This window comes from Ptychodera flava, chromosome 6, assembly GCF_041260155.1.
Source record: "Ptychodera flava strain L36383 chromosome 6, AS_Pfla_20210202, whole genome shotgun sequence".
NCBI lineage: Eukaryota > Metazoa > Hemichordata > Enteropneusta > Ptychoderidae > Ptychodera > Ptychodera flava.
Genome location: NC_091933.1, coordinates 27929858 through 27950597, shown reverse-complemented (window position 1 = coordinate 27950597; position 20740 = coordinate 27929858). Strand labels below are relative to the sequence as shown.

Below are 20740 nucleotides of genomic sequence, written 5' to 3'. Positions count from 1 at the left end.
TGTGTATGTATGTCACTGAAATAAGTCATATCAGAGAGTTCACATTTCTGAACAAAATTTCCTCCACTACTTTCAATCAATTTCTATCTTCCAAATTGTGCTGCCTAAACTAAAATGTGTTACTATGAATCGAACGGTTTCATACGTGGAGCTACAATTCATCGATAATTGGCTGGTCAGACTGTTATTAAGAATCATCTACCCCAATGCCCAATTTGCATTCAGGACGCAAAGAAATCTGTTTGTTTGACTTTCATTGACTTTGCTGGAGTTTCTCTTTTCCCTCTACTTTCTGTATTACAACGGTGTGAGAAGTCTTGTGACGTGATTCAGCTTATGAGGCTCCCAACAGGAAAAACAAATACTCGATGCACACTGCTGTTCAAAGGCATGTTTATCAAGATCGCTGGTAACACAACACAACTTGTATTCGTACATGTTTACAAAACACCTGCCAGGTGATGTTGTGTGCAGCGATGTCAGTGAACAATGTACAAAGTTTACAACCATAATCAATGTGTGAAGTCGTATTCTTCCTCCTTATCTCGTACCACCCCTTACATTGTGGAAAAAATCTTAAGTATGGACGACATCTAGTTTATGAATACAGGTCCTGGCGCCCAATAAAGAACACAGTCTGAGCTGCGCAATGTCTCTCCTGACACGCTATCTGTTGCGATAAAATTACTTGTAATGTTAATGAACGGGTGATAAGATGGTAATCCTTCTCATTAGAGGTGATTCTCAGTGATTCACTTCTCTTTTCTTAGTATTTTAATTTAGTGAGTATAAAAGAATGACCGTTTGTTCTGATTTACTAATTTTCATGAAAAATTGTCCAAAAGAGGAAGAAAAGTGAAAGAAATGTTTCAACGCTATGCTGTTCTGTATATACTGGTTGAGAGAAGCGCAATTTGAACCACTGTACACTTTTTGTTCACTCTTGAAGCATGCTGTTCTGATGGCATTTTCTGTGATACACGTGTCATTCCCATTCAGTCAGCAAACCTCGCAAATAAAACAAAAGGGGCATTAAAATGCACATGTAGCAAGCAGATGCAGACAGGATGAGATGAAAAAAGCGTGGCTTATCAGACCAACAAAGGCATTTTATGCATCCCAGTGTTTTATGGTTCAAAATTGATGAGAAGTAACTGACGTCACGTTTAATTGCATGCTGCCATGTAAAAATTGTGTATACTTGATCCCTGTGATAGTGAAACGACTATTAGATCTCGGGAGGGATGGTCATCAATTGTAAAAACAAACCTTGCTGTCGAAAAAAATAACTTATTGCGTACATGCCGTGTAAACTCGGAAAAAACAACTTATCAAACTTTGAAACGAGAAAAAACTCTATGTCGTCAACCAGACCTCCCCTCCCAAGTTCTAATGGCCCATACCTAATATATATGATATTCACATCCGCATTTCACTTCTCCAGAATTGCCATCGATTTAGGCAGTTGCTGGCAATGCATACACTTCTATGAACTCGTACATTGGAAGTGCAGCTTTTACAATCCGTCTTCGCGCAGCTTTGTGATAGCGTTCCCCTAATCGAGATGAATTACGATTTCTTTATCTGTACTTTTCACAAAAAATACTTCATTTTGACAGATACGACGACGCTGCCTATGATATAGTGTGGGGTTTCGCTGATAAGATGAACTCTCAAAGTGACCTCGATCAGGTAAGATTGAAAAGAGTCATTGACGGAACAGAGTTGATGCATAGAAAGTGTGCACTCCTCGGTGAGTGTATTAGCACTTGTCCTCTGTGAGGGTGACAGGGGAAACGCACAGTATTGCATATATGCACCATTTTAAGCTCCAATTTTCATTCAAAGAACTTGATGTCGTATCGATGTCTGTGTCTGTCAGTCTCTGTGTGTACGTCTGTCTGTCGGATTGATATCTCCAGAACTGCTGAGTCAGTGAGAATGGAATGCAGAAAGGTGCATTTTGGAATGGCGACAACCGATTACATTTAATTGTCTGTAGCTTTCATGATAATGAAGTATAGAAGTTATTTTTAAACACTGCAGCCTGTGTCACTAATGCCATTGCAGACAGTATCAATCGTCTGTGAAGGAGACCGAATGTAAAGCGCCACCTGTATTGTATGCATGTCAACTGCACCCTTGTCAAACGGCCATTTTGTTTCCTTTTTCATATCCCAAGCAAGCACTGAGACAAGCATGAACAAATTAAGGCTGGTACGAGAAGAAAGTACAATGACATAAATGTACAAGTACATGTGATCCAATATGGCCGTTAGGCAGCAATTGTGTGACATTTTTTTGATATTTGGAGACATTATTCGGGATTTTTCCAAATTGTTGAAAACTTGCTGCAAAACAATGACGTATAAAAAGCACAAATACATCAAATTCATTCATGCCATGTGTTGATATAGCTACCATTTCTGACAAAGTCAGTGTATTACGAAATACATGTGCATGTGATATAACTCCAAATGGCTGTCATACGGCAAAATTTGTTCGAATTCAAAGTTTGCAGAAGGATGGTGAACGGTCGTGTAAAATTGCGCGGAACTTTAAGTTATTCGTAGTTTAATTGGGACATGAGATAATTTTTTGCCGTAATAGATAAATGTTTTACATTCTACACACATTGTGTATCTTACTCATCTCCTAGAAATCTTACCGTGATTAATAGTGTCAACGGCAAAAACGACAACTAGGTAACGCGTTGTGCGAAAGTTATGAATAACAACATATATTCAATAACGAAGTTTAAAATTTGCCTTCCTTACCAACATGGGGACATATTCACTTCACATCTGGTTAAGGAGTATCTGAACTACCTAAACAGCAAAAGGACTGATTCTGAATTGTAACATACTCGAATCCTTTCTTCATGATAGATATTTCTGAGTCCGCGTAATCATAAAATCCATTAGTCATATTACCTGGAATTTGTATATATATTTTTCAGCTTAACGCTTTTGGAGAAAGACATTACGATATGCCAGGAGAAGAGGCAGTCAAATTTTACGAAGCCGTCGATAAAGTGACTGCTAACATAGCCTGGGTAGACAGGAACATGGGCGCCATCACAGATTTCCTCTCGGATGTTGCGACCAGAATTCGCTGATGTTATCAAGCTGTTTTTTTTCTTTTCCGATATTCTTTCAAGTTTAAAGAGCATTTTATTGACAGTCACAAATGTAATCATTCCAAATTTATGAGTCTGCACGACTTTGCAAAACCTTTACAACAAAGTATTTTCCCGCCTTTTTATGCTACATTGATTTTTCCCCTTTCTTCATTTTTACTACATGTTTGCAGTGCAGAACTGCTTGGTTATCGAAAACGTTTGGAGAATCTGTACTTGTTGCTTACTCTTACAAATTTGACCCAAGTTTTATCGATTTATGAATCGACTAGAAAGGCGGGAAAAGTTTTATGGAAGATTTTTAATTTTGGAACTTTCTTGTTAATGCTGCATTCAAACGTATGTGTAAATCAACCAATGTATTCGCAAGGACGGGTCCAACGGGCCAGTAATGTACAAAATACACGATGCGACTCACCAGCTTTTATTTTTAAATGCTTATTCTGAAAATATAAGATATAAAAGAAGAACACACGGAATAGAAACCAGTGACCGATCGAAGAAGATTCCTGCTCACAACCAACTTGGGTTAAAAACCACAATGCCAAACCTAATAATTGTCGTGTACAACTGCTTTCTTTTGTTCAACTGATACATACATTTAAGTTGACGGTGTAGATTTCACTGTTACTGAACATGACAAACCAATCAATGCAAAGAAATGTAATGCAGGTGATTTTCTACTGCTCCGATTTCCATTGTACGCTCTTCCCTGATGCTTGATTTCTATGCCGAATTACCAAAGTGACCTTTCATTGACCTTGAAGAAGAAACCTGTGGATTTCTACACCTGGTCAAGTTTTATTACGGAATTAATGTTGGTGTTGTAAATTTTTATGAAAATGATATCATTTACAAAATCAAGTTTTGTGGGGTTTTTTTCATATGCAAATCAAGTACTATAGAAATTATCGCATTTATCATTGAGATACGTTTTACTTATATGCGAGCAAGCTGTGAAGGGTGATTACATAGCAGCTACCAGTCTCGGTCAAGCTACAAATCATTAATGATTATTGCGATTTCAAGTAAACTTTAAGTTAAAACATCCAAGTCGGTCTATACTTCAAGCTGCGAGACATGTAATTTCTGATCGGCAAAGACTTTTTTATTGACAGGTATTGGAAAACGGGTATAGATTAAAGAGACATAGGAGACACGAATACTTCCTTGTAAAGTAATAAATGAAATGTATATTTTACATAAAAAAGCGCAAATCATGTGCAAATTACAGTACTATAATAATTATCAAGACTGCCCGGGAAATGGGTATGTACTATCCAGCTACGGCTGTCAGAAAAGCCTTGATATCGTCCCCGTTTCTTGAAATCCATTCCATGTTGGTCCGAATTCGCCGCAAAGATTTGTAGTAGTCATTCGCTGCCTGTACTGGCATGTCGTGGTACAGAGATCCGAAGTCTTGAAACTGGAGACGGAAGAGTTAATTAGAAACGAGATATCATTCAGTTCAGCGGCAAGATCGTGATACAAAAATTTTGATGAAGAAATAGAACTCATATTTGAAAGGTAAACTACATGTATACATATGTATTCATAGATGTCTTGTCTAATAGTTTCCGATGTGGCCAAATAATTTTACCAGCAGTAAGACTTTGTTTTGAGAGATTTTTATTGACGAATCGGATCTCTCGCCCCTGCTCGAAAGGTCAACGAGTGAAAAGGGTAAGATTGTAACTGGAATGAACGAACGGCTCACAAAAAATTGTTATCAAATTTCAAATTTCACTGAAATAAGCATTGACATGTTTCTCATGTACTTTCGGAATGCCCAGGCTAAACTTGACAGAGGTATGGTAAAGAAATATCAATTCTTTTCTGCCAATTCACTGGGAATATGTTTCGCAATTAGATCTAGACAAGGAAGCTTTAAGACATGACAGCTAACGAGGGACGATTTAACGTTATACAGATTACTGTCTGAAAAACTATTTTCTATAAGACTTATTAAAGTACTCATGCAATACTCAGCAAATATTTCACCAGTTTATATGTATGTGCCGTCTATATAACGATGATAGTATTCTAGACTGGTGGTTGTTTTTTTGGTTTGTTTGTTTCTGAGAGTGTAAATCTTATTTTCTGTCAAATGAGAATCATCCATCTGCAATAAAGATTATCAAGAGAGTAACGTACCTCTTTCAAATGTTTCTCTGTGTTCAGTTTGTCAGCAAACGCCCAGACGATGTCGTAGGCGGCGTCATCGTATCTGCAGATGAGGTGATATAGGGAATTGATGGTGTACGCGTTACGTTGTTGTTTTATGACTGAGTGACGTGTCCGGGGTGAACGTTTAGTGCTACTATTTGCATACATAGTGAGAAGCTGTATGGTCAATTATAATGCCCAGGTTTCACATTAATGGATGCCATGCAACTGCCAGCGGTTTCAAAGTCCTTGTTATTATGGGAGACTTTTTTCAATTTTCACACAAATAATATGATATTCAATAGATGTGTATACCTCTGGTACATCTTGAACATTAGAGTATTGTATTCCTATGGCATGGCACTTCTCAAAGATAACTATTTCTTTTATGCTATTGTCACATCCCATTAAGCTTCCTATGACTAAAATATTATCTACAAATGAACAACCCTTTTTATGGAGAGATGAACGACGGCAGCAGTCCGTAACTGCCAACCATAGATAGTTAGCGTTTACTTCTCCGCGGGGAATGCCGAATTGAAAGTACCGACTGACCTTGCGCTGACGTGTAATTGACTCGTTTCAGACTGTAAATGTCAAGCTACTGAAAACGAACAGCGTCGTTCACCATAATAACAACAAAATGTATCTTCCCCTGACTCTCGTACATTCACGGCAAGTCGGTCGATTGATCATACGAACGTGAATGCCACATTTCATAAAAAGCGCGGGTTACATATCGTCTGCGAACTCCCGCCAGCAATTCTTGATTCTGTACGAAACGTGCATGGTGAGTAATGATTGTGCAAACGAACATGTGCACACGTCACGGTGCTAGTTAGTACTCACGTGTTGTGTAGGTCATCAAAGTGTGCCAAGGTGAATTCCCAAGCTACTGACAAACCCAGCGATGAATGATCCCGAACGTAACCTATGACAGTCTTGGCATCAAATTGCTGGTCATTAAGGGACTCCTCAAGGTATCTGCGTAAATTTTAAAATATATACTATTCAAGAAGTATACCCTGCCATAAATGAAAAGACCATTATTGAACAAAATGAAATAATGGCACATGGTCATGAACTTTGACAAACTGCAACTATCTGCTTCATAAATAAGCTTTAATTTTTTCGGTTCAAGTAACATAAAACCACAGTTTAAGGTGACAAGGGTCAAGATGATACCTCGTGAGGACTGTTCCATTGTTGCCGATACATTTTACATTGATCATTCAAGTCTCCCAAGGGCGCCTCAGGTGGCTTTTAGCCGGGAGTAATCACGCAAGATTTAATAAAACGACTTTTAAGTTACATATAAATGCAGCTTTTACGAGACAACCGGTGTAACAGAAAGCTTTGCGGACTGCCTCTCAGTGAACGAGAACGCGCTCTAACTACCCCATATGTTTGATTTATTCAACTCTGTGCCTTTGACCGATTAAAACAGCTTCATGAGACTTGGTTTACTATCTTGCAAATGATTCATGTTTGAATTTAAATATAAATTTAAAACGTGTACCATAACATTTGAAAGGACTGTTCTGCGTGAGTCACTATCAATATATAGATTCTTAAGACGAGTATAGGTACGGTATTAATGACGTTTACTCCGCGGGCGCACATACAATAATCCTATTTTTGGATCCGATTGGTCTGCCGATAAACCAACTTTGACGGACAATGTGTACGGATGCATAAACAACCCTGTGGCTTTTATTGGTACAGACCAATTGTATTACTATCATTTCTCAGGCGACAGTATGGCCAGGTAAAATTGTAAAAAAGTTGTTCCTCAGAATTGCCCTATTGTTTTGTTTAATTTGTCATGACGTCGAAGATTTTAAAGTCTGCGCTTAAGGAAAATTGCCATCAAAGTGACTTTACGTTACTTTCCAAACGCACTTTTTATACCAAAAATGTAATACACAAAACGATCTTGTCTAGGTCACATCAGTGATGTTTTTATACGGCTTTATTTTCCTTCCTAACTCAAAGCATCGCGATTTGGTTTAAAACTCAATGAATATCTTTAAGTTTGTCCTCAGGTCTCTGTGTAAAACGGCCTTCTTTCTACAAAGCCTCAGCATTGAAAATATCTGCGGTCGGGTACAGATAATCAGTAAGCTTATAGGAAATTGGACAGGTCATCGGACGAACAAATATATTCTGACGTTATAAGATGACGATGTCTTTGGACGATGTACTGGTTAGTTTGTATCATTTTAAAGAGACGATTTGTAATTCATACTTCAAGCATCCACGGAGTTCACATGCCATGGCATTCGAGAACTCTAGCAGTGTAGGAGCACAAATATCGGATTGACCTTTACCCTTGCAGAATCCAAGGAATCCTAGAACAAGCCATTGCGGATTGAAGACGAGCCCTCTCGCCCTCGTCAGTTTTCTGCATTTCGCGCGCGAAAGACCATTCTGCATCTCCGCCGTGACGAATTGCCGCACAGTATACAGTTGACCTCGTGTCCTTCTGAATTCTGTAGTAAAAAGTATTTTCAAAAAATCGGTCATTTCCGGAATCAATATAGTCCTGGTTTGTCACACACGTCATACATGGAGCACTGCAAACAATTACGCTGTTACACTAGAATTGAAAGTCAGACAGACCTGCATGATACTGGAATATAGTTTCATTCCGACCGGAAAGGTCCACTGGCATTGGGACCCAGGAGTTTCAAATATCGCGTGAACAGCAGCATGTGTGATATGGAATTGTGAAATAAAAAATGCTGTGAATCTTACGGGTTTATTTCGGGCTGTCCCATCCACTGAGAATACTGCAAACTCGCGTTGACAACACAGTCGTGCAAGTTGTAACCACATGCTATCTTCAAGGAGTTTATTCGACTGTAGCTGTATGGAGAACAATATAAACTTGCTACAAGATTGCTCTAAACCACTTGGCAAAACTGATCTGTAAATCTTAAAATGTTATGAGTGATTATGTTAGCAATGCTTAAATCACCGCCAGTCTTTGACTTATATGTAATCATTCCATATCAAATAAACAAATAAAAATTTTCTAACATGACGAAGAAGTGAACCGTTACAGAAACTTACTATTCCAATTCATTATCATCGAAATGCCATCCAAGTGCATGGTAACTCGGTGACACCAGATCACGCAAATACCTCTGAAAGGGTAGAAGAATGTGCAAGCTGTAGAAATGCTTCGAATTCCATACAATATCTTAATGAGAAATTGTCAGTAACAGTGGTGTAAACATTCCAGCGTTCCCCTTTTTCGCCTTTTGTGTGTGATCGCTGGTACATATAGCCGACAGATGGGCAACTTAAAGAGCTTGTGATTCGATATGTGTAGTTGCTATCAGTAATTGGTTTTGTATGTTTAGGTGCGTGGCATATGGCACAACTTACGGGTGACCAAGTCACAAAGTTGGCATCATGGCTAACAGACGAACAATTTAACATTTCAGTTTGTTTTCGTGGAAATTCTCTGAAATACTTAATCATACTTTTTCCTATCCTTTGCGCTTAACATTTAAATGAATCAGCAAGACCTGAAATGAATGAACGTGTTGATGATCAAGTGACCATGTGTTTCGTGGTAAAAAGTTAAGACAGTCCTACCTCATACAATCCGTAAGTGGAAGTTGCCCAGAGCATGTATCTGGTGTAGGGTTCTACCGAGACGAAGGCTTGCCATGGCATGTGCTCATCTTCCGAAGTAAAATACTGGATCAGTTCCAAGGCGACAACGTGATCAAGTTGCAAAGCCTCGCCGAGCGAGAAGGCGTCATCAACCAGATGTGATCGGCTACGAACCGGGATTACCTGCAGAGGTTACAGCCTGTTGAGTTATCTCACTCTTGCACAAAGCGATTTATGCAAATTAGTCAACACTTAATTGAAAAGCAAGGGATTTGGAAGTACACTTTAACATATGAATCTCTTCATTACAATCATCATTGTGATTATCATGAGCATCATCGATAATCTGACCTGAAACAATCTGACAGAGAGTAGTTTTGGAAAAAGTTCTCCGTATAGAAGTACTGTAAACCCTCGCTCTAACGACCATGCTTGGGGACAGAGAAAACGTTCTTAAAACTGAAATGCTCGTTCAAATGAGTGAATTCGAATCCAGACTAGCCTGGCCCGGGGGCACATTGTACATACGTTAGAACCGATTACTACTGGTGGTCGTTAGGGCGAGGGAGTGTGTGTATTGGTTTACACCATACATGTACCTTGGGCGAAACGGTTAATTGTTTGGCTAGCTTCCTCCAGTTGTCCACGTCATAATTAGTCCGGATGTACGCTGTCTGGTTGACGTTGAACAGAATCCAATCTGTATTGGTGGCGCCATCGAGTGTGAACTCAGCTAGGAGAGATACAATCTAGCGAAATTATTATTACAGAAAAGATGCACATCCTTACAGAGTTCTGAAGCAAATCAAATAAGGCAGTGAACATTTATATAAAGGGTCGAAGGCTTATTAGTGAATATTTATGAACTTTAAGGTAGAAATATATTGGACTCAAAACTTTTACGATACTCTTTTGGCCTACAAGTTGTTGGGCTCATTTTTGAAACTCATAGAGTTAATAAAGTTTACGTCAGCTTATATTTGTAAAAAATCGAAAATTTTTACCTGTTGAGTTAACACAGGGATGGCGGCCATCTTGAATTTCAGGTGTCGGTCATTATTGAGTAAATTGTTTTTCTAGTGCCGAATTTGGCGCGGTGACCGTAGATTTTTATTCTGATTTGGAAAGGGAGTGATTTAAAGTTTCCTTTGGGAACGGTTAGGGCAAAAGTTTCTGTCTTTCAATTTCGAGGTGCATACTACGTTAACGCTCCACCAGATGCATATGTTTCAGACTTCCGTTTTCGTCACCAACGACGCTATGCATCTTTAAAATATATTGCAATAACTTAAATAGCCTCTATTCTCTTAAGCGACTCGAGGGCCTACGATGATTTACCAAAGCTTCATTGATCTTCAAAAGCAACACTGAAATCCTCTTATGCCATGACTGACTTACCGGAATCATCTCTAAGCCAGACGATTTGAGGGTCGTGAATGTTGACTTCCCGTTCGTGAGTAAATGACAGTGGAATGTTCCATTTGTATCTGGGGGAAATGAAGTTATGACATTAAAAGTCGTCATCTGCCCTTCCCTTCTGTGAGCACATGGCAGTGGAATGTTCTTTGTATCTGGGGAAATGAATCATGGCATTAAAAGTCGTCATCTGCCATAATCGCTGCGTCTCGATTCATTTAATTTAATAACAGGCCATGAACATGACTGCGACAAAAAATGATCAAAGTACAAAAATTGGATGACGTCTCACCCCATATTTGTGTAGTGTTCATCCTCTGGTTCATCAAAAGGATCTAGCAGAAAATGTTGCTGGCTAGCCCTGACTCTGTTCGTAGCAACTCTGGTTATATTAACGACGGGAAATCCCATCTGTAAAACCCAGGGATCCATAATGTCTTTAATGTCCATTCCGTAGGCATCTTCTAAGGCCTAAAATACAAAAATTGATGAGAATATTGTTCTTTCGACGGGAAATTCACCCTAAGCTTGAAAATTACTTATTACTGGCGGCACTGAGTTACGATGTCAAACTACAATTCGACTTTTCTCTTCCATCTAAGCTTATATTTCGAAATTCGCGTTTTTTACTGAAAATGAATCCCCTGTAGTCAAAACCTATGGAAATATCAAACTATTTACCCCATAGCATGAGAACATACATTTACACAGAGTTAAGACACACAGAGTTACCAATAGTATTTTTAAACACTTAATTATAAAGATGAGACATATTACAACTCGTTTCGGCGAGGTCATATAGCCTTCACCACGCGTGCCAGTTAGACGGAAACTTGTTCAAGTTTGTCAACCGGGACAACCCGTGTTACTGTCAATTTTTGTAACTGTTAACCGTACTCGCTGTATTCTACGACGGGTTGCTCTGATTTGACTGAAGGGAAAACAAATAGAAAGTTATTCTGTCTTATGAGTTAGCGATCACTTTGGGCAGGACGTTGTATTGATTCATTTTTGCCATGTCGATACCTTTTCACTTGAAGATGAAATGTTGTAGCTTTGATAATATTAAACTCACTGGAAACTGTAGCAAACAAAATGAGATTTTAATTTTGATGGAAAAGGGGAATACTATCGGCGTGTATGTTTCTACCTCTGTCATGTCTTGCCAGAGATCATCCGTCACCGCGACGTCGTAAGGGCGCTTATGAAGATAATGGCGTAACGAGCTCAGTAGGTCTAGCTCCTTAATAAACCCGGCCATCATCAGTATTAACGCAGATCCCTGGAATAATAGGAAATAAAACAGATGGGTCCTGCTGGACAAGTATTCTGATAATGCACCATGTTGTCTGTCATGCGCTACACAGATAAAGGTCGTTGACCCGATCACTCGAAACACCGGTCATATGTAAGAAACAGTCCGGGTCAGCTCCAAAATTGGAGACGCTATACCATAATATTTTCCCCCTCTCATTAGCCAATCAGCGGCCAGCGCGCCATCAGAAAAATTGTATTTCCTGGCAACCTCCACATGCGTCCTTCGTTACGTACGCCATACTGTGTCGAACTCCCGCGCCGTATTCTGTCATAATGTCGAACAGTTGTGTGGCCACTCTGTCAAAACACAATTTCAAATCGCGCACCAGTTTTATTCTGGCTAAGACAACCAAACCCCATATATCGCTGTGATTCCTAGACTCTGGCTTGAAGTCCTGCGAAATATAAATCGTGTACCTACACAGATCGTTCAGAATACCCCATTTGTATCGGAGATGGCAGCGATATAAATTCTACCGTATGGGAACAGTTGTGTGGCCACTCTGTCAACACATTTTCAAAATCGCGTACCATTTTTAGTCTGCGTTTGACAACTACAAAACAGGTATCGTTTTAAAGCTCTGACATTGCTCTTCTTTCTTGCAAAATGTTATACGCGTACCTACACAAATAACCTTTATAACAGTATTCTAATAGAGATGACGAACATCCACAAAATGATTCTCGGTACTTGAGCGAAATCGATAAACTGGGGGTAGAAATGAATCGTCAATATTTCGAATATTGTTCACTATCGGACTCTTTGTTGGACATGACCTTCTGCAGAACACGTGGATTATGTTGACTGTCGAAATTCGTCAAAATTCACAAGACAGGGGCTTAATAAGCGGCCCAAAACTGCCGATCACACTTGGTGGGTAATTTGTGACCCAGCGTGACCTGTACTTTATAAATGATGTAATCTAGTCGATGATTGGCTGAATGTCGGAATACATTATCATAATGAGTCTCCAATTTTGGAGCTGACCCGGACTGAGAAAGCGAAATGCATATGTACAACAACGGTCCGGATTTCTTCAACCTAGACATGGTAAGGTAAAATAGATCGGCTGGAAGATTTCAATGTGTACATCCACAATATATAATGCAAATGTCTATAGACACTACCACTAATACATTCCCTTAATATTACATATATAATACATAGACCGTTTTATCTGGTCTATGTTTAAAACGACAACCATGTAGTGTTTTGGTACAGCTTCATCTCAGTGCGTACGAACAGTCAATAAGTTGTTTCGTCTAAAAACTGCAAACTGTATCACAGTCTGGGATACAGTTAAATAGCTATACAAACGCACGACCAAGCAAAAGTGCATGGAATTTGTGCTTGCAGAAAGCGAAGTACCTCTATATGCATGACAAAACTCTACACTTGCGAATTTCATTCGACAAAAGGTTACCAATTAAAAGTAACAATGAGATTAATGTCACAAAGGTTTGTCGATTGATAATAAAACTTTCTCAGTTTTAATTTTGCTCGCATCATTTTAGATCAAGGGAAAGCATCGAGTGTAATGTAAGAGGCACACTTTCAGATTTTACACGGAAACTGATATTATGGGCATTGTCACGTGATGCTTCACATACGACGCAACCCCTTGAAGCTTCACCAACAGAAGGTTAAAGATCACAGCTACCCTACAGTAAAAGAATTACAACAAAAAATGAACATCGAGAAATATGCTCATGGACATTTCCGACTTTAAATCATTGTGTTTCACTTGTGTGCGTGGATAGTGAGCTCCCAATGAATCAGGAGAAAAGAGTAGAAATATACTGCATATACCTCTCTGTGACTGATTAGTTTTGATAAAATTAAACATGTTACACGACCAATTTCATCGTACACAGGAGTAACATCATTCTGTTCAATGCTGTGAGTGTGTCGAGTGGCATATCGTTGGTTTTCTGGTCGTTGTCTACAGGAAATTACAACGGATTCATGTTCGCAGTTGTCATATGCTGGCGACCGGGTTAAAGAGCAACCCGTTCGTTACCTTATCGTAGGACAGTATATCAAAGATGCCGTTGATCTCATGAGTGAAACCGACCGGTGTAACCAGGGGCCTGGAATCACCGCGCTGATCCAATCGCATGGCTCTGTACGTGTGATCCTTAAGGAAGAACTGATCTCGCTTTATGACAAACATCACAGAAGAAAAGAAAACATTATTTTAGTCAGATGACGAGATTATCCAAAATTTGTGGGAGATTAATGTAGGTTTTGAAGGGCACTCGGACAAAGGAAAGAAAACTTGATGTAACGAAAAAGATTAATGCCATTGGAGTAGGTTTCAAGACAAGTTCAAGGAGATGGACATGATCACACCGCGCTACATTAATAAACTATCCGGAGCAGTCTCATCCATCCATTCGTGATTGATATATCAATATTTATTTCGGCATATATTGTATTTATTGCTAGCCCTACCTGATACGCCTTTGACCGTCGAGTCTGTACATCAAATCCACAGAGTAACACATCACAGTAACTAATACCGCCGATAAAGGCATAATTCGCCTTCTCTATCGAGATAGTTGTAATTGTCTGTCGGGGAGCCGATACGCCGCGGTGTGATTACACCTTGAACACGGTTGATTGGTAAAGAAGTTCACGGACTGAAAATCTCTACGCATCCTACATTTGGAATACTCACCAGCTGATAGTCTGGCTCCACCCACCAGAAACCGTACTGTTCAAAGTAAGACGTGATGCCTTCGTTCAACCAGACATGGTCCCACCATTTCATCGTCAACCAATTCCCAAACCACTGAAAACAAAAATAACAGCGCTTTCATGATATTTCTCCCCATCTCCCATTCGAGAAATCAAGAAATCTCAGATAAATTACCCTGTATACGTCCATATATCATATGATAAGAAGGCCTCGAAATTATATATACAGGCAGAAAAAATACTCACTAATTACGAAGAAAATATCTTTAATGGTTGTGCAAATTTTGTGGCTAGGCAGAAGTTTCGACGACGTTGAAAAACTTTGAGAACAAATTATCGCATAGAAGAGAAAAAAAAAGCCAGTATTCAAGAAAACAGGTACAAGGGGAAATTGCATTCCCAGTGGTTTAGCGTTTGAAAACACGGACAAGTCTGTTTTGAGTTGAATTCGTGGTTGCAGTAGATGGCTTTTCAAAAAAGCCGATAACCATATGAACTGGGCTTATTTATCCAACGGTGAAGAAGAACCCTGGAAATTTAAAATTAATATCCTTTACTTTCCTTTTTGTTGAATTGGAATACGCATTCATCGCTTGTATAGGAGGTTCACTAAAGAAATATTTGAGATATGAATAAGAAATAATTCGCACTTGTTTGACTCAATTCGTTCGAATAAGATGGCTTTTTCAGAATAATCATCACCTCCAGGCGTCGACGGTTTCTTTAATAGATCGATGTGAGGACGCACATCCCCTCTCACCCAAACCTGACATTTTTCTGCTATGACCTCAGGGCAGATCGAACGATTTGATCATTACTCTTACCATATGAACAAGTTCGTGCCCTACGAGTACTACGACGCCCTTCTTTTCCGCCGGCGTATTCACTTCCGGGTCATAGAGCATGTAGGGTTCACGATAAAGAATTAAACCCCAGTTTTCCATGCCGGTTGACGTGTGTACCGGCAGGGCGACACTATCTGGAAAAGACGGACATGTAAATGATGGAACATGTAATATATGTGTTTAAAACCTATTAATGGAATTATAACTTCATGACGTGGTCGAAAGTTTTCCGATCTTAATTTTGTTTCTGAAAATGCACAAGGAAATATAATCTCTCATGGATTGAATGTTTGCATTGAAATCCCCTGGAAAGACTTTACATGTTCGAGAAACTGACTACTGTTATGAAAACTCGTATTTATAGAGGCACAAAAAATAGCCACTTCTGCTTATGAAGTAACACACATCTTAATTACAATGTAGGCCCCATGTAGGGTATGACTGGCACAGTTTTGGTGTTAGTTTTCATAATCTTTAACCGTGGACCTACATATCATTTTTTTCTTCTATGATGACCCTACCTTCTAACGGAGCGAAATCAGTGACCTATTATGAAGTAAATAACAGTCTCGAAGGTAAACGTCTTAATATTAAATATCAATCAAATATTTCCTTAAAATTTGGTCCGGAAAGTTACAAGCAATTTCTCTTGAAAAACTTAAGCTTATTCGTCGTCAGGATGAATTTTAATCTAACTTTAAATTGCCTTTTCTTTGACAAGGGACAAGTGAGTTCTACAGAATTATACGATTTGAGTTTTGGATGAAAACAAAGCAATATTCGGACTTTCAATTTTAGTTGTCGAAGAGCATCCCTTCTAATGTTGATGTATAAACCAATGTACAAATCTTGGAGATTGTCCTGAAAACACTTTCCCAGCGGGCAGACTAATTGTAGTCTTCGGAAGTCATTTCTTTAAATTTAATGCTGTCAGACAGGCCAACTGTGTTTTCGAAATATGTCAAACATATGATAAACATCAATGGAGCGACCAGTGTTGGAAAAAATTACACACGCTTTCAGTTTGATTACAGTAAGGTTAGATTGAAGTTGATAATCACCACATCATTCATGGACAGAGTTTGAGTCAGTATTCGTGTTTGAGTTCAAGAACACATTCACTTTCCCCTAAAAACAAAACTACCTAATGAAATTAAATCTTCTTGTCGATCCAGCAAACTTACCCAGTTTGGGAAGCTGATATGAAATGTTCCACAAGGCTTCAAAGTTTGTCAGTATAGTCATTCCAATATCGAGCGAATAGTCGGTGGTGTTCAGTTTGGAGGGCTGACTCCAAACTCTAAACTACAGAGAAGATTGGAAGACACACATTTGATTATCTCGCTGGACGACTTTCGCACTTGATAATAGGAATTTTCTTTTTAATTTTTTTAGATATATTCAACATTGAATCACCTAAATGATAGAGTACAAAGTACAGTAACCAAGTAGATCACATGAAATATTTGATGTACATATCACCATTTTATCTACGTAACTTCATCACTATACAAATTATATCATACCAGTATATTGATGGCACAAATACAGAGATTTGATTGGTCGAGGCGCAAAAAGAACCATGGTATATTCGCGATATACCACGGCTGGCACACGCGAGAGCTCTAGGCAAGAGCAAAAATCCTTTTTTGACGTTTCATGTCAGAATTTCAATTTACTGTTATGATATAATAGCAATAAATCACACCCAGCGACGGTATACCACTCGGTTTTGACCAGTTCACTTCATATACGCACTCGCTATTGCTCGTGCATATATGAGTCGTAAACTGGTCAAAATCTCGTGGTATACCGTCGCTGGGTGTGCTTTATTGCGTAAATAGCATGAAGAATGGGGACCCGGATAATCGCAGAAGATTTGGAAATAATGGCAGCGTCGTAGTTTACATTTTTATACTCTCTCTCTCTCTCTCTCTCTCTCTCTCTCTCTCTCTGTTTTGGCACACACTTGACTCGTACCTGTATTCCGTTTTCCGTGTAACTCTCTTTACATTCAAAGTCACCAATAAAGTAAGCATTTAGATAGGTTGACATTTTGACGGTGGTGTCATAGTGTGCCTCTATCCACTCGTCTCCATACTCGTCCTCAACAGAAACATTTCTGATGTTGTGTCCGTTTGACAGAGCTATGTGCTGTGGACGGTGAACGAGGATCGTGTCAAAGGTTGCTTTCAAAGCCGGCTCGTCAAAGCATGGGAAAGCATCCCTGGCCCTTGTCGGCTGAAATTGCGTTGCTACGTAAGATCTGAATATGAAAGATACAGGAATATGATCATCTAAGGGAACGAGCAGAATTTAAGGCAGGCGTGGGGAGGACGATAAAATTTTTTGGGGGGGGGCGACAAAAATTAGTGTACTTACTTTTATGGAGAAAACTGACATGCCTTACAAAAAATTTGAAGAGGATGTAGAAGATTAACGATGACAGATTGCAAATATTTTGACATGTGAAAGGAGCAATCTTATGTGTAAATACATTAATATTAACGGCAGTGACATAAACGACTGTCATTCAGCAATATAATATGCATCTTACTATACGAATAACAAAAGCGAATAACAAAACGCTTAAAATTTTGAAAGGCCTGTTCTTTGGACCATTGTGATATGCCGGTTCCAAAGTAAGGGTGCCGAAGCTGTGGCAGAAATGAAAATGGTAGCTAGGGTGTCAGTATGTAAATTATCAATGCCGAAAGAAGACATGCGCTCCGTACACATATCTGCAACTTGAGAAACGGCACAACTTTAAAATTTCATTACAGACTTACTTGTCCACTCCATTTTCCACATAGTCAACGTAGAAAAAACCTTTCAGGTCATGCTGGTCTACAGTTCCAATGTACTCAAAATGTATTCGGTAGTCCTTACCCTGTAGCAACGAGTCCTTAGTATTAATGATAAGCCAGTCGTACTCGGGATCCTCTTGTGTACCTTCGATTTCAATGACGTCATCATTATTGTCGTAGACGTTGTACGCAATGATTGTCATGAGGCGGAAGTGGACAAACACCTGGTTCGTGGTTTGTAAACATCTCACAAATATGTCGGTCTCACCGTCTAAGGTCTTGTAACTATCCCTGTCTTGCTCCCGGTCTATGTAAGGTTTCAACTTTACCCGATAGTGGTAAGGTTCCAAAGCTGCCGGGAGCCGCCCATCGAAGTCGTCTTTGTCGCTCGGCTGTTCCCCAGGTTGTGGCTGAAGAATATCTTCTGGTGGTGGGTCACTGACTGCCTCACAAGAGGAGTTTGGAAGATACAGCGTCAACAGTACTGTTGCGGTCAGCACAAGAGCGACTAAAATTGTGAGGCAGATAGCGGTTCTTTTAGACACAAAATATCCCGCGCCATGTTTCGCATGTGTTTGGCCGTCCATAATTTCGCTCGTAAGTTACCAAACAAGTCCTGTCGTTTCTTATCGGTTGTTCCGATAAGCAAGATCAGGTATAGGATAGCAGAATCAATAAACCGTAAATTACGACCCAAATCTTTCAGGTTATCGATAATGGCCAGTGACCACATGGCTCAAGGTATTAACCGCCGTTTGTAGGTCAACCTGCGTCCGGATTGTTGATTCTACTTTTATAAACTGGCATAAGGTTATGTACAGGACGAACACTGCAGGGTCATTATCTGAGACAAAAAACCCTCCTTTAAATTCTCCAAGTTCATAAAACAAGTTACAGGGTGTAGCTTAAAATCCCTTATTTGTGAGCTATATGCAAGTATACGTAAAATAAGAAGCATCATGCCATTGGTTGGTTTCAGTCATTCCAAGACTTTTCGTCTTCGCAAAATGAGGAAAAAACAGCTTTCTCCTTACACGTGCATGAGATGAAATGGTCCATCCGCGACCTTTGTGTCAAAATGTGATGAATGTAATTTTTTCTTCTCCTATTGGTACTGACAAGACCCTACAAAAGAAAACTTATCGACGATCAAAGCTTTAAGTGCATACGATTGATATGATGGTAGAACTGCTTCAGTTGGTATTGTCCATGAAGACTTTTATTTGTTTTCTTCAAAACTATTAGTGCCCAAATGTTAACAATTGATTCATTCATCCGCTCATTTTCCCTGGCCATGCTTATCTTAAATTGGTAAACACTCGGGGAAAATACGCAACTTGACCATGTACATTTGGTCAAGTTCTATATTTTTAAATATTGTAGCGTGACTTTATTCGTTACGTTCTCGACGAGCAGGATGACAGATTACACATGATTGGTGATATGTCAACTAAAAATTATATTACAATTCCCTGACTTAGGATTGTCAACTACAAATTATATTCTTATTCCTTGACTTAGGATTGGATGAGAAGTAGCAATTAAACGTTTGATTTGATAACGTATACAATTAGAATTAATACCGGCGACCATTTGAGGCTGTCTGAATACGATAATCAGAAAGGATTGTCAAGTCGGCCGCTTGAAGGCGCTCCCTTTCCAAGTTGACAGATCGGTCGAGCAGTTCGCTTGAACTACATCTTTCTATTTATCTACCTATCTAGATCTCTATCCAACGAATTTATATCGTACCTAATATCCAAAGTAATGCTCAGTGGTGCTTTGAGTGACAAGGGAGACAAAAATGCTGTGTCATGTTAAGTCACAGATCGTTACTATACACAGTAAAGGTGTTTCCGACCATTTACTGTTCTTGAAATTTATCTTGACAACAATCCCGTATCAACTTCAGTACTTATTTTTCATAATTTACCTAAGACCAGAACATACCAAATAAAATAGAAGATAAAAGTATGTTTCCGGTACTTGACAGTCAAAACAAATTACAGACTTTCTGTTGAATGCTGCTCAAAACAAGCGATGTTGTACCTATCCCATTTCCCACTATTGCTTTTGAAACCGAAAATTAAACAAATTTGTAAGGACCTGTTTCATGCACTACTGAAATGGTTAATTTCTGCGCCAGGTCTACTGACCTTTCGTTGGATTAAAGTTGTTCTCGCACGTGGAGAACAGACAGTAGGTCAAAGGGTATAACGCCTCTGTAGGTCGAATGACACGTTTACGGTATTAGTACATTAATGCGAACCTGATTTTGTCGGCGGATTAGATAAGATTTGATATCAACGAATTCCATCCTTCAAAACACCATCAAGATGAAGCTTCTCGATGTTCAGATTCGGGTTATCGCCATTTGTCGTCAACCTTTGACCAGTTGGACAAATTTATCGTGATCATAACACATTATGTGCACACCTAAACATTTTCACACGTAAATGTGAACATGATCTTTCCCTGTTTTACCTTCTTTAAGGGGAACGTTGAATTGCGACCTTGTGTCAATGAAATTTTATTTCAATCTATCTTAACATAATGCCCATAGAGTATAACCATGGGGGTATAAAAAAGACTCCTGTTGACTCAACAAGGACACACGTTCTTAGGGAGCCTTCAGTAACTACAGGGGGGTGGGCTTGGGAATTCCGTGCACACCTGTACCGAAAAATGTGACCCCCCTATCCTCTTGTTTAAAATGTGACCC

At 39.2% G+C, this 20740-nt stretch overlaps 2 protein-coding genes across 2 annotated transcripts in view; one reads left to right on the top strand and one right to left on the bottom strand.

Annotated features, from left to right (window-relative positions):
- The window catches only part of LOC139135385 (aminopeptidase N-like), a 28720-nt gene extending 23417 nt beyond the window's left edge, over window positions 1–5303 (top strand). The window contains exons 16-17 of the mRNA XM_070702750.1: window positions 1620–1692; window positions 2960–5303. Coding sequence (XP_070558851.1) covers window positions 1620–1692; window positions 2960–3118 — 232 coding nt within the window. The 3' untranslated portion in view covers window positions 3119–5303. The remainder of the gene's footprint in view (window positions 1–1619; window positions 1693–2959) is intronic.
- LOC139135387 (aminopeptidase N-like) lies at window positions 4306–18629 on the bottom strand. The gene is made up of 17 exons (XM_070702751.1): window positions 18001–18629; window positions 17192–17477; window positions 16396–16516; window positions 15191–15345; window positions 14347–14460; window positions 13687–13824; window positions 11499–11630; window positions 10641–10819; window positions 10331–10419; window positions 9532–9665; window positions 8912–9115; window positions 8381–8454; window positions 8063–8173; window positions 7636–7797; window positions 6155–6289; window positions 5294–5366; window positions 4306–4565 (listed from the first exon to the last, which is right to left on the bottom strand). The coding sequence occupies exons 1-17, from the start codon at window positions 18603–18605 to the stop codon at window positions 4416–4418; spliced, it is 2862 nt and encodes a 953-aa protein (XP_070558852.1). The 5' UTR covers window positions 18606–18629; the 3' UTR covers window positions 4306–4415.
- Between the last annotated feature and the right edge of the window lie 2111 nt (window positions 18630–20740).

What these genes read in the sequence shown, in the direction of transcription:
- LOC139135387 (XM_070702751.1), bottom strand. Translation starts at nt 18,605, where the DNA reads ATGGACGGCCAAACACATGCGAAACATGGCGCGGGATATTTTGTGTCT. An exon ending in GTGGAAAATGGAGTGGACAA is followed by an intron (nt 17,478 to 18,000) that starts GTAAGTCTGTAA and finishes TTTCATATTCAG; the next exon opens with ATCTTACGTAGCAACGCAAT. An exon ending in GAACACTACACAAATATGGG is followed by an intron (nt 10,420 to 10,640) that starts GTGAGACGTCAT and finishes CATTTCCCCCAG; the next exon opens with ATACAAATGGAACATTCCAC.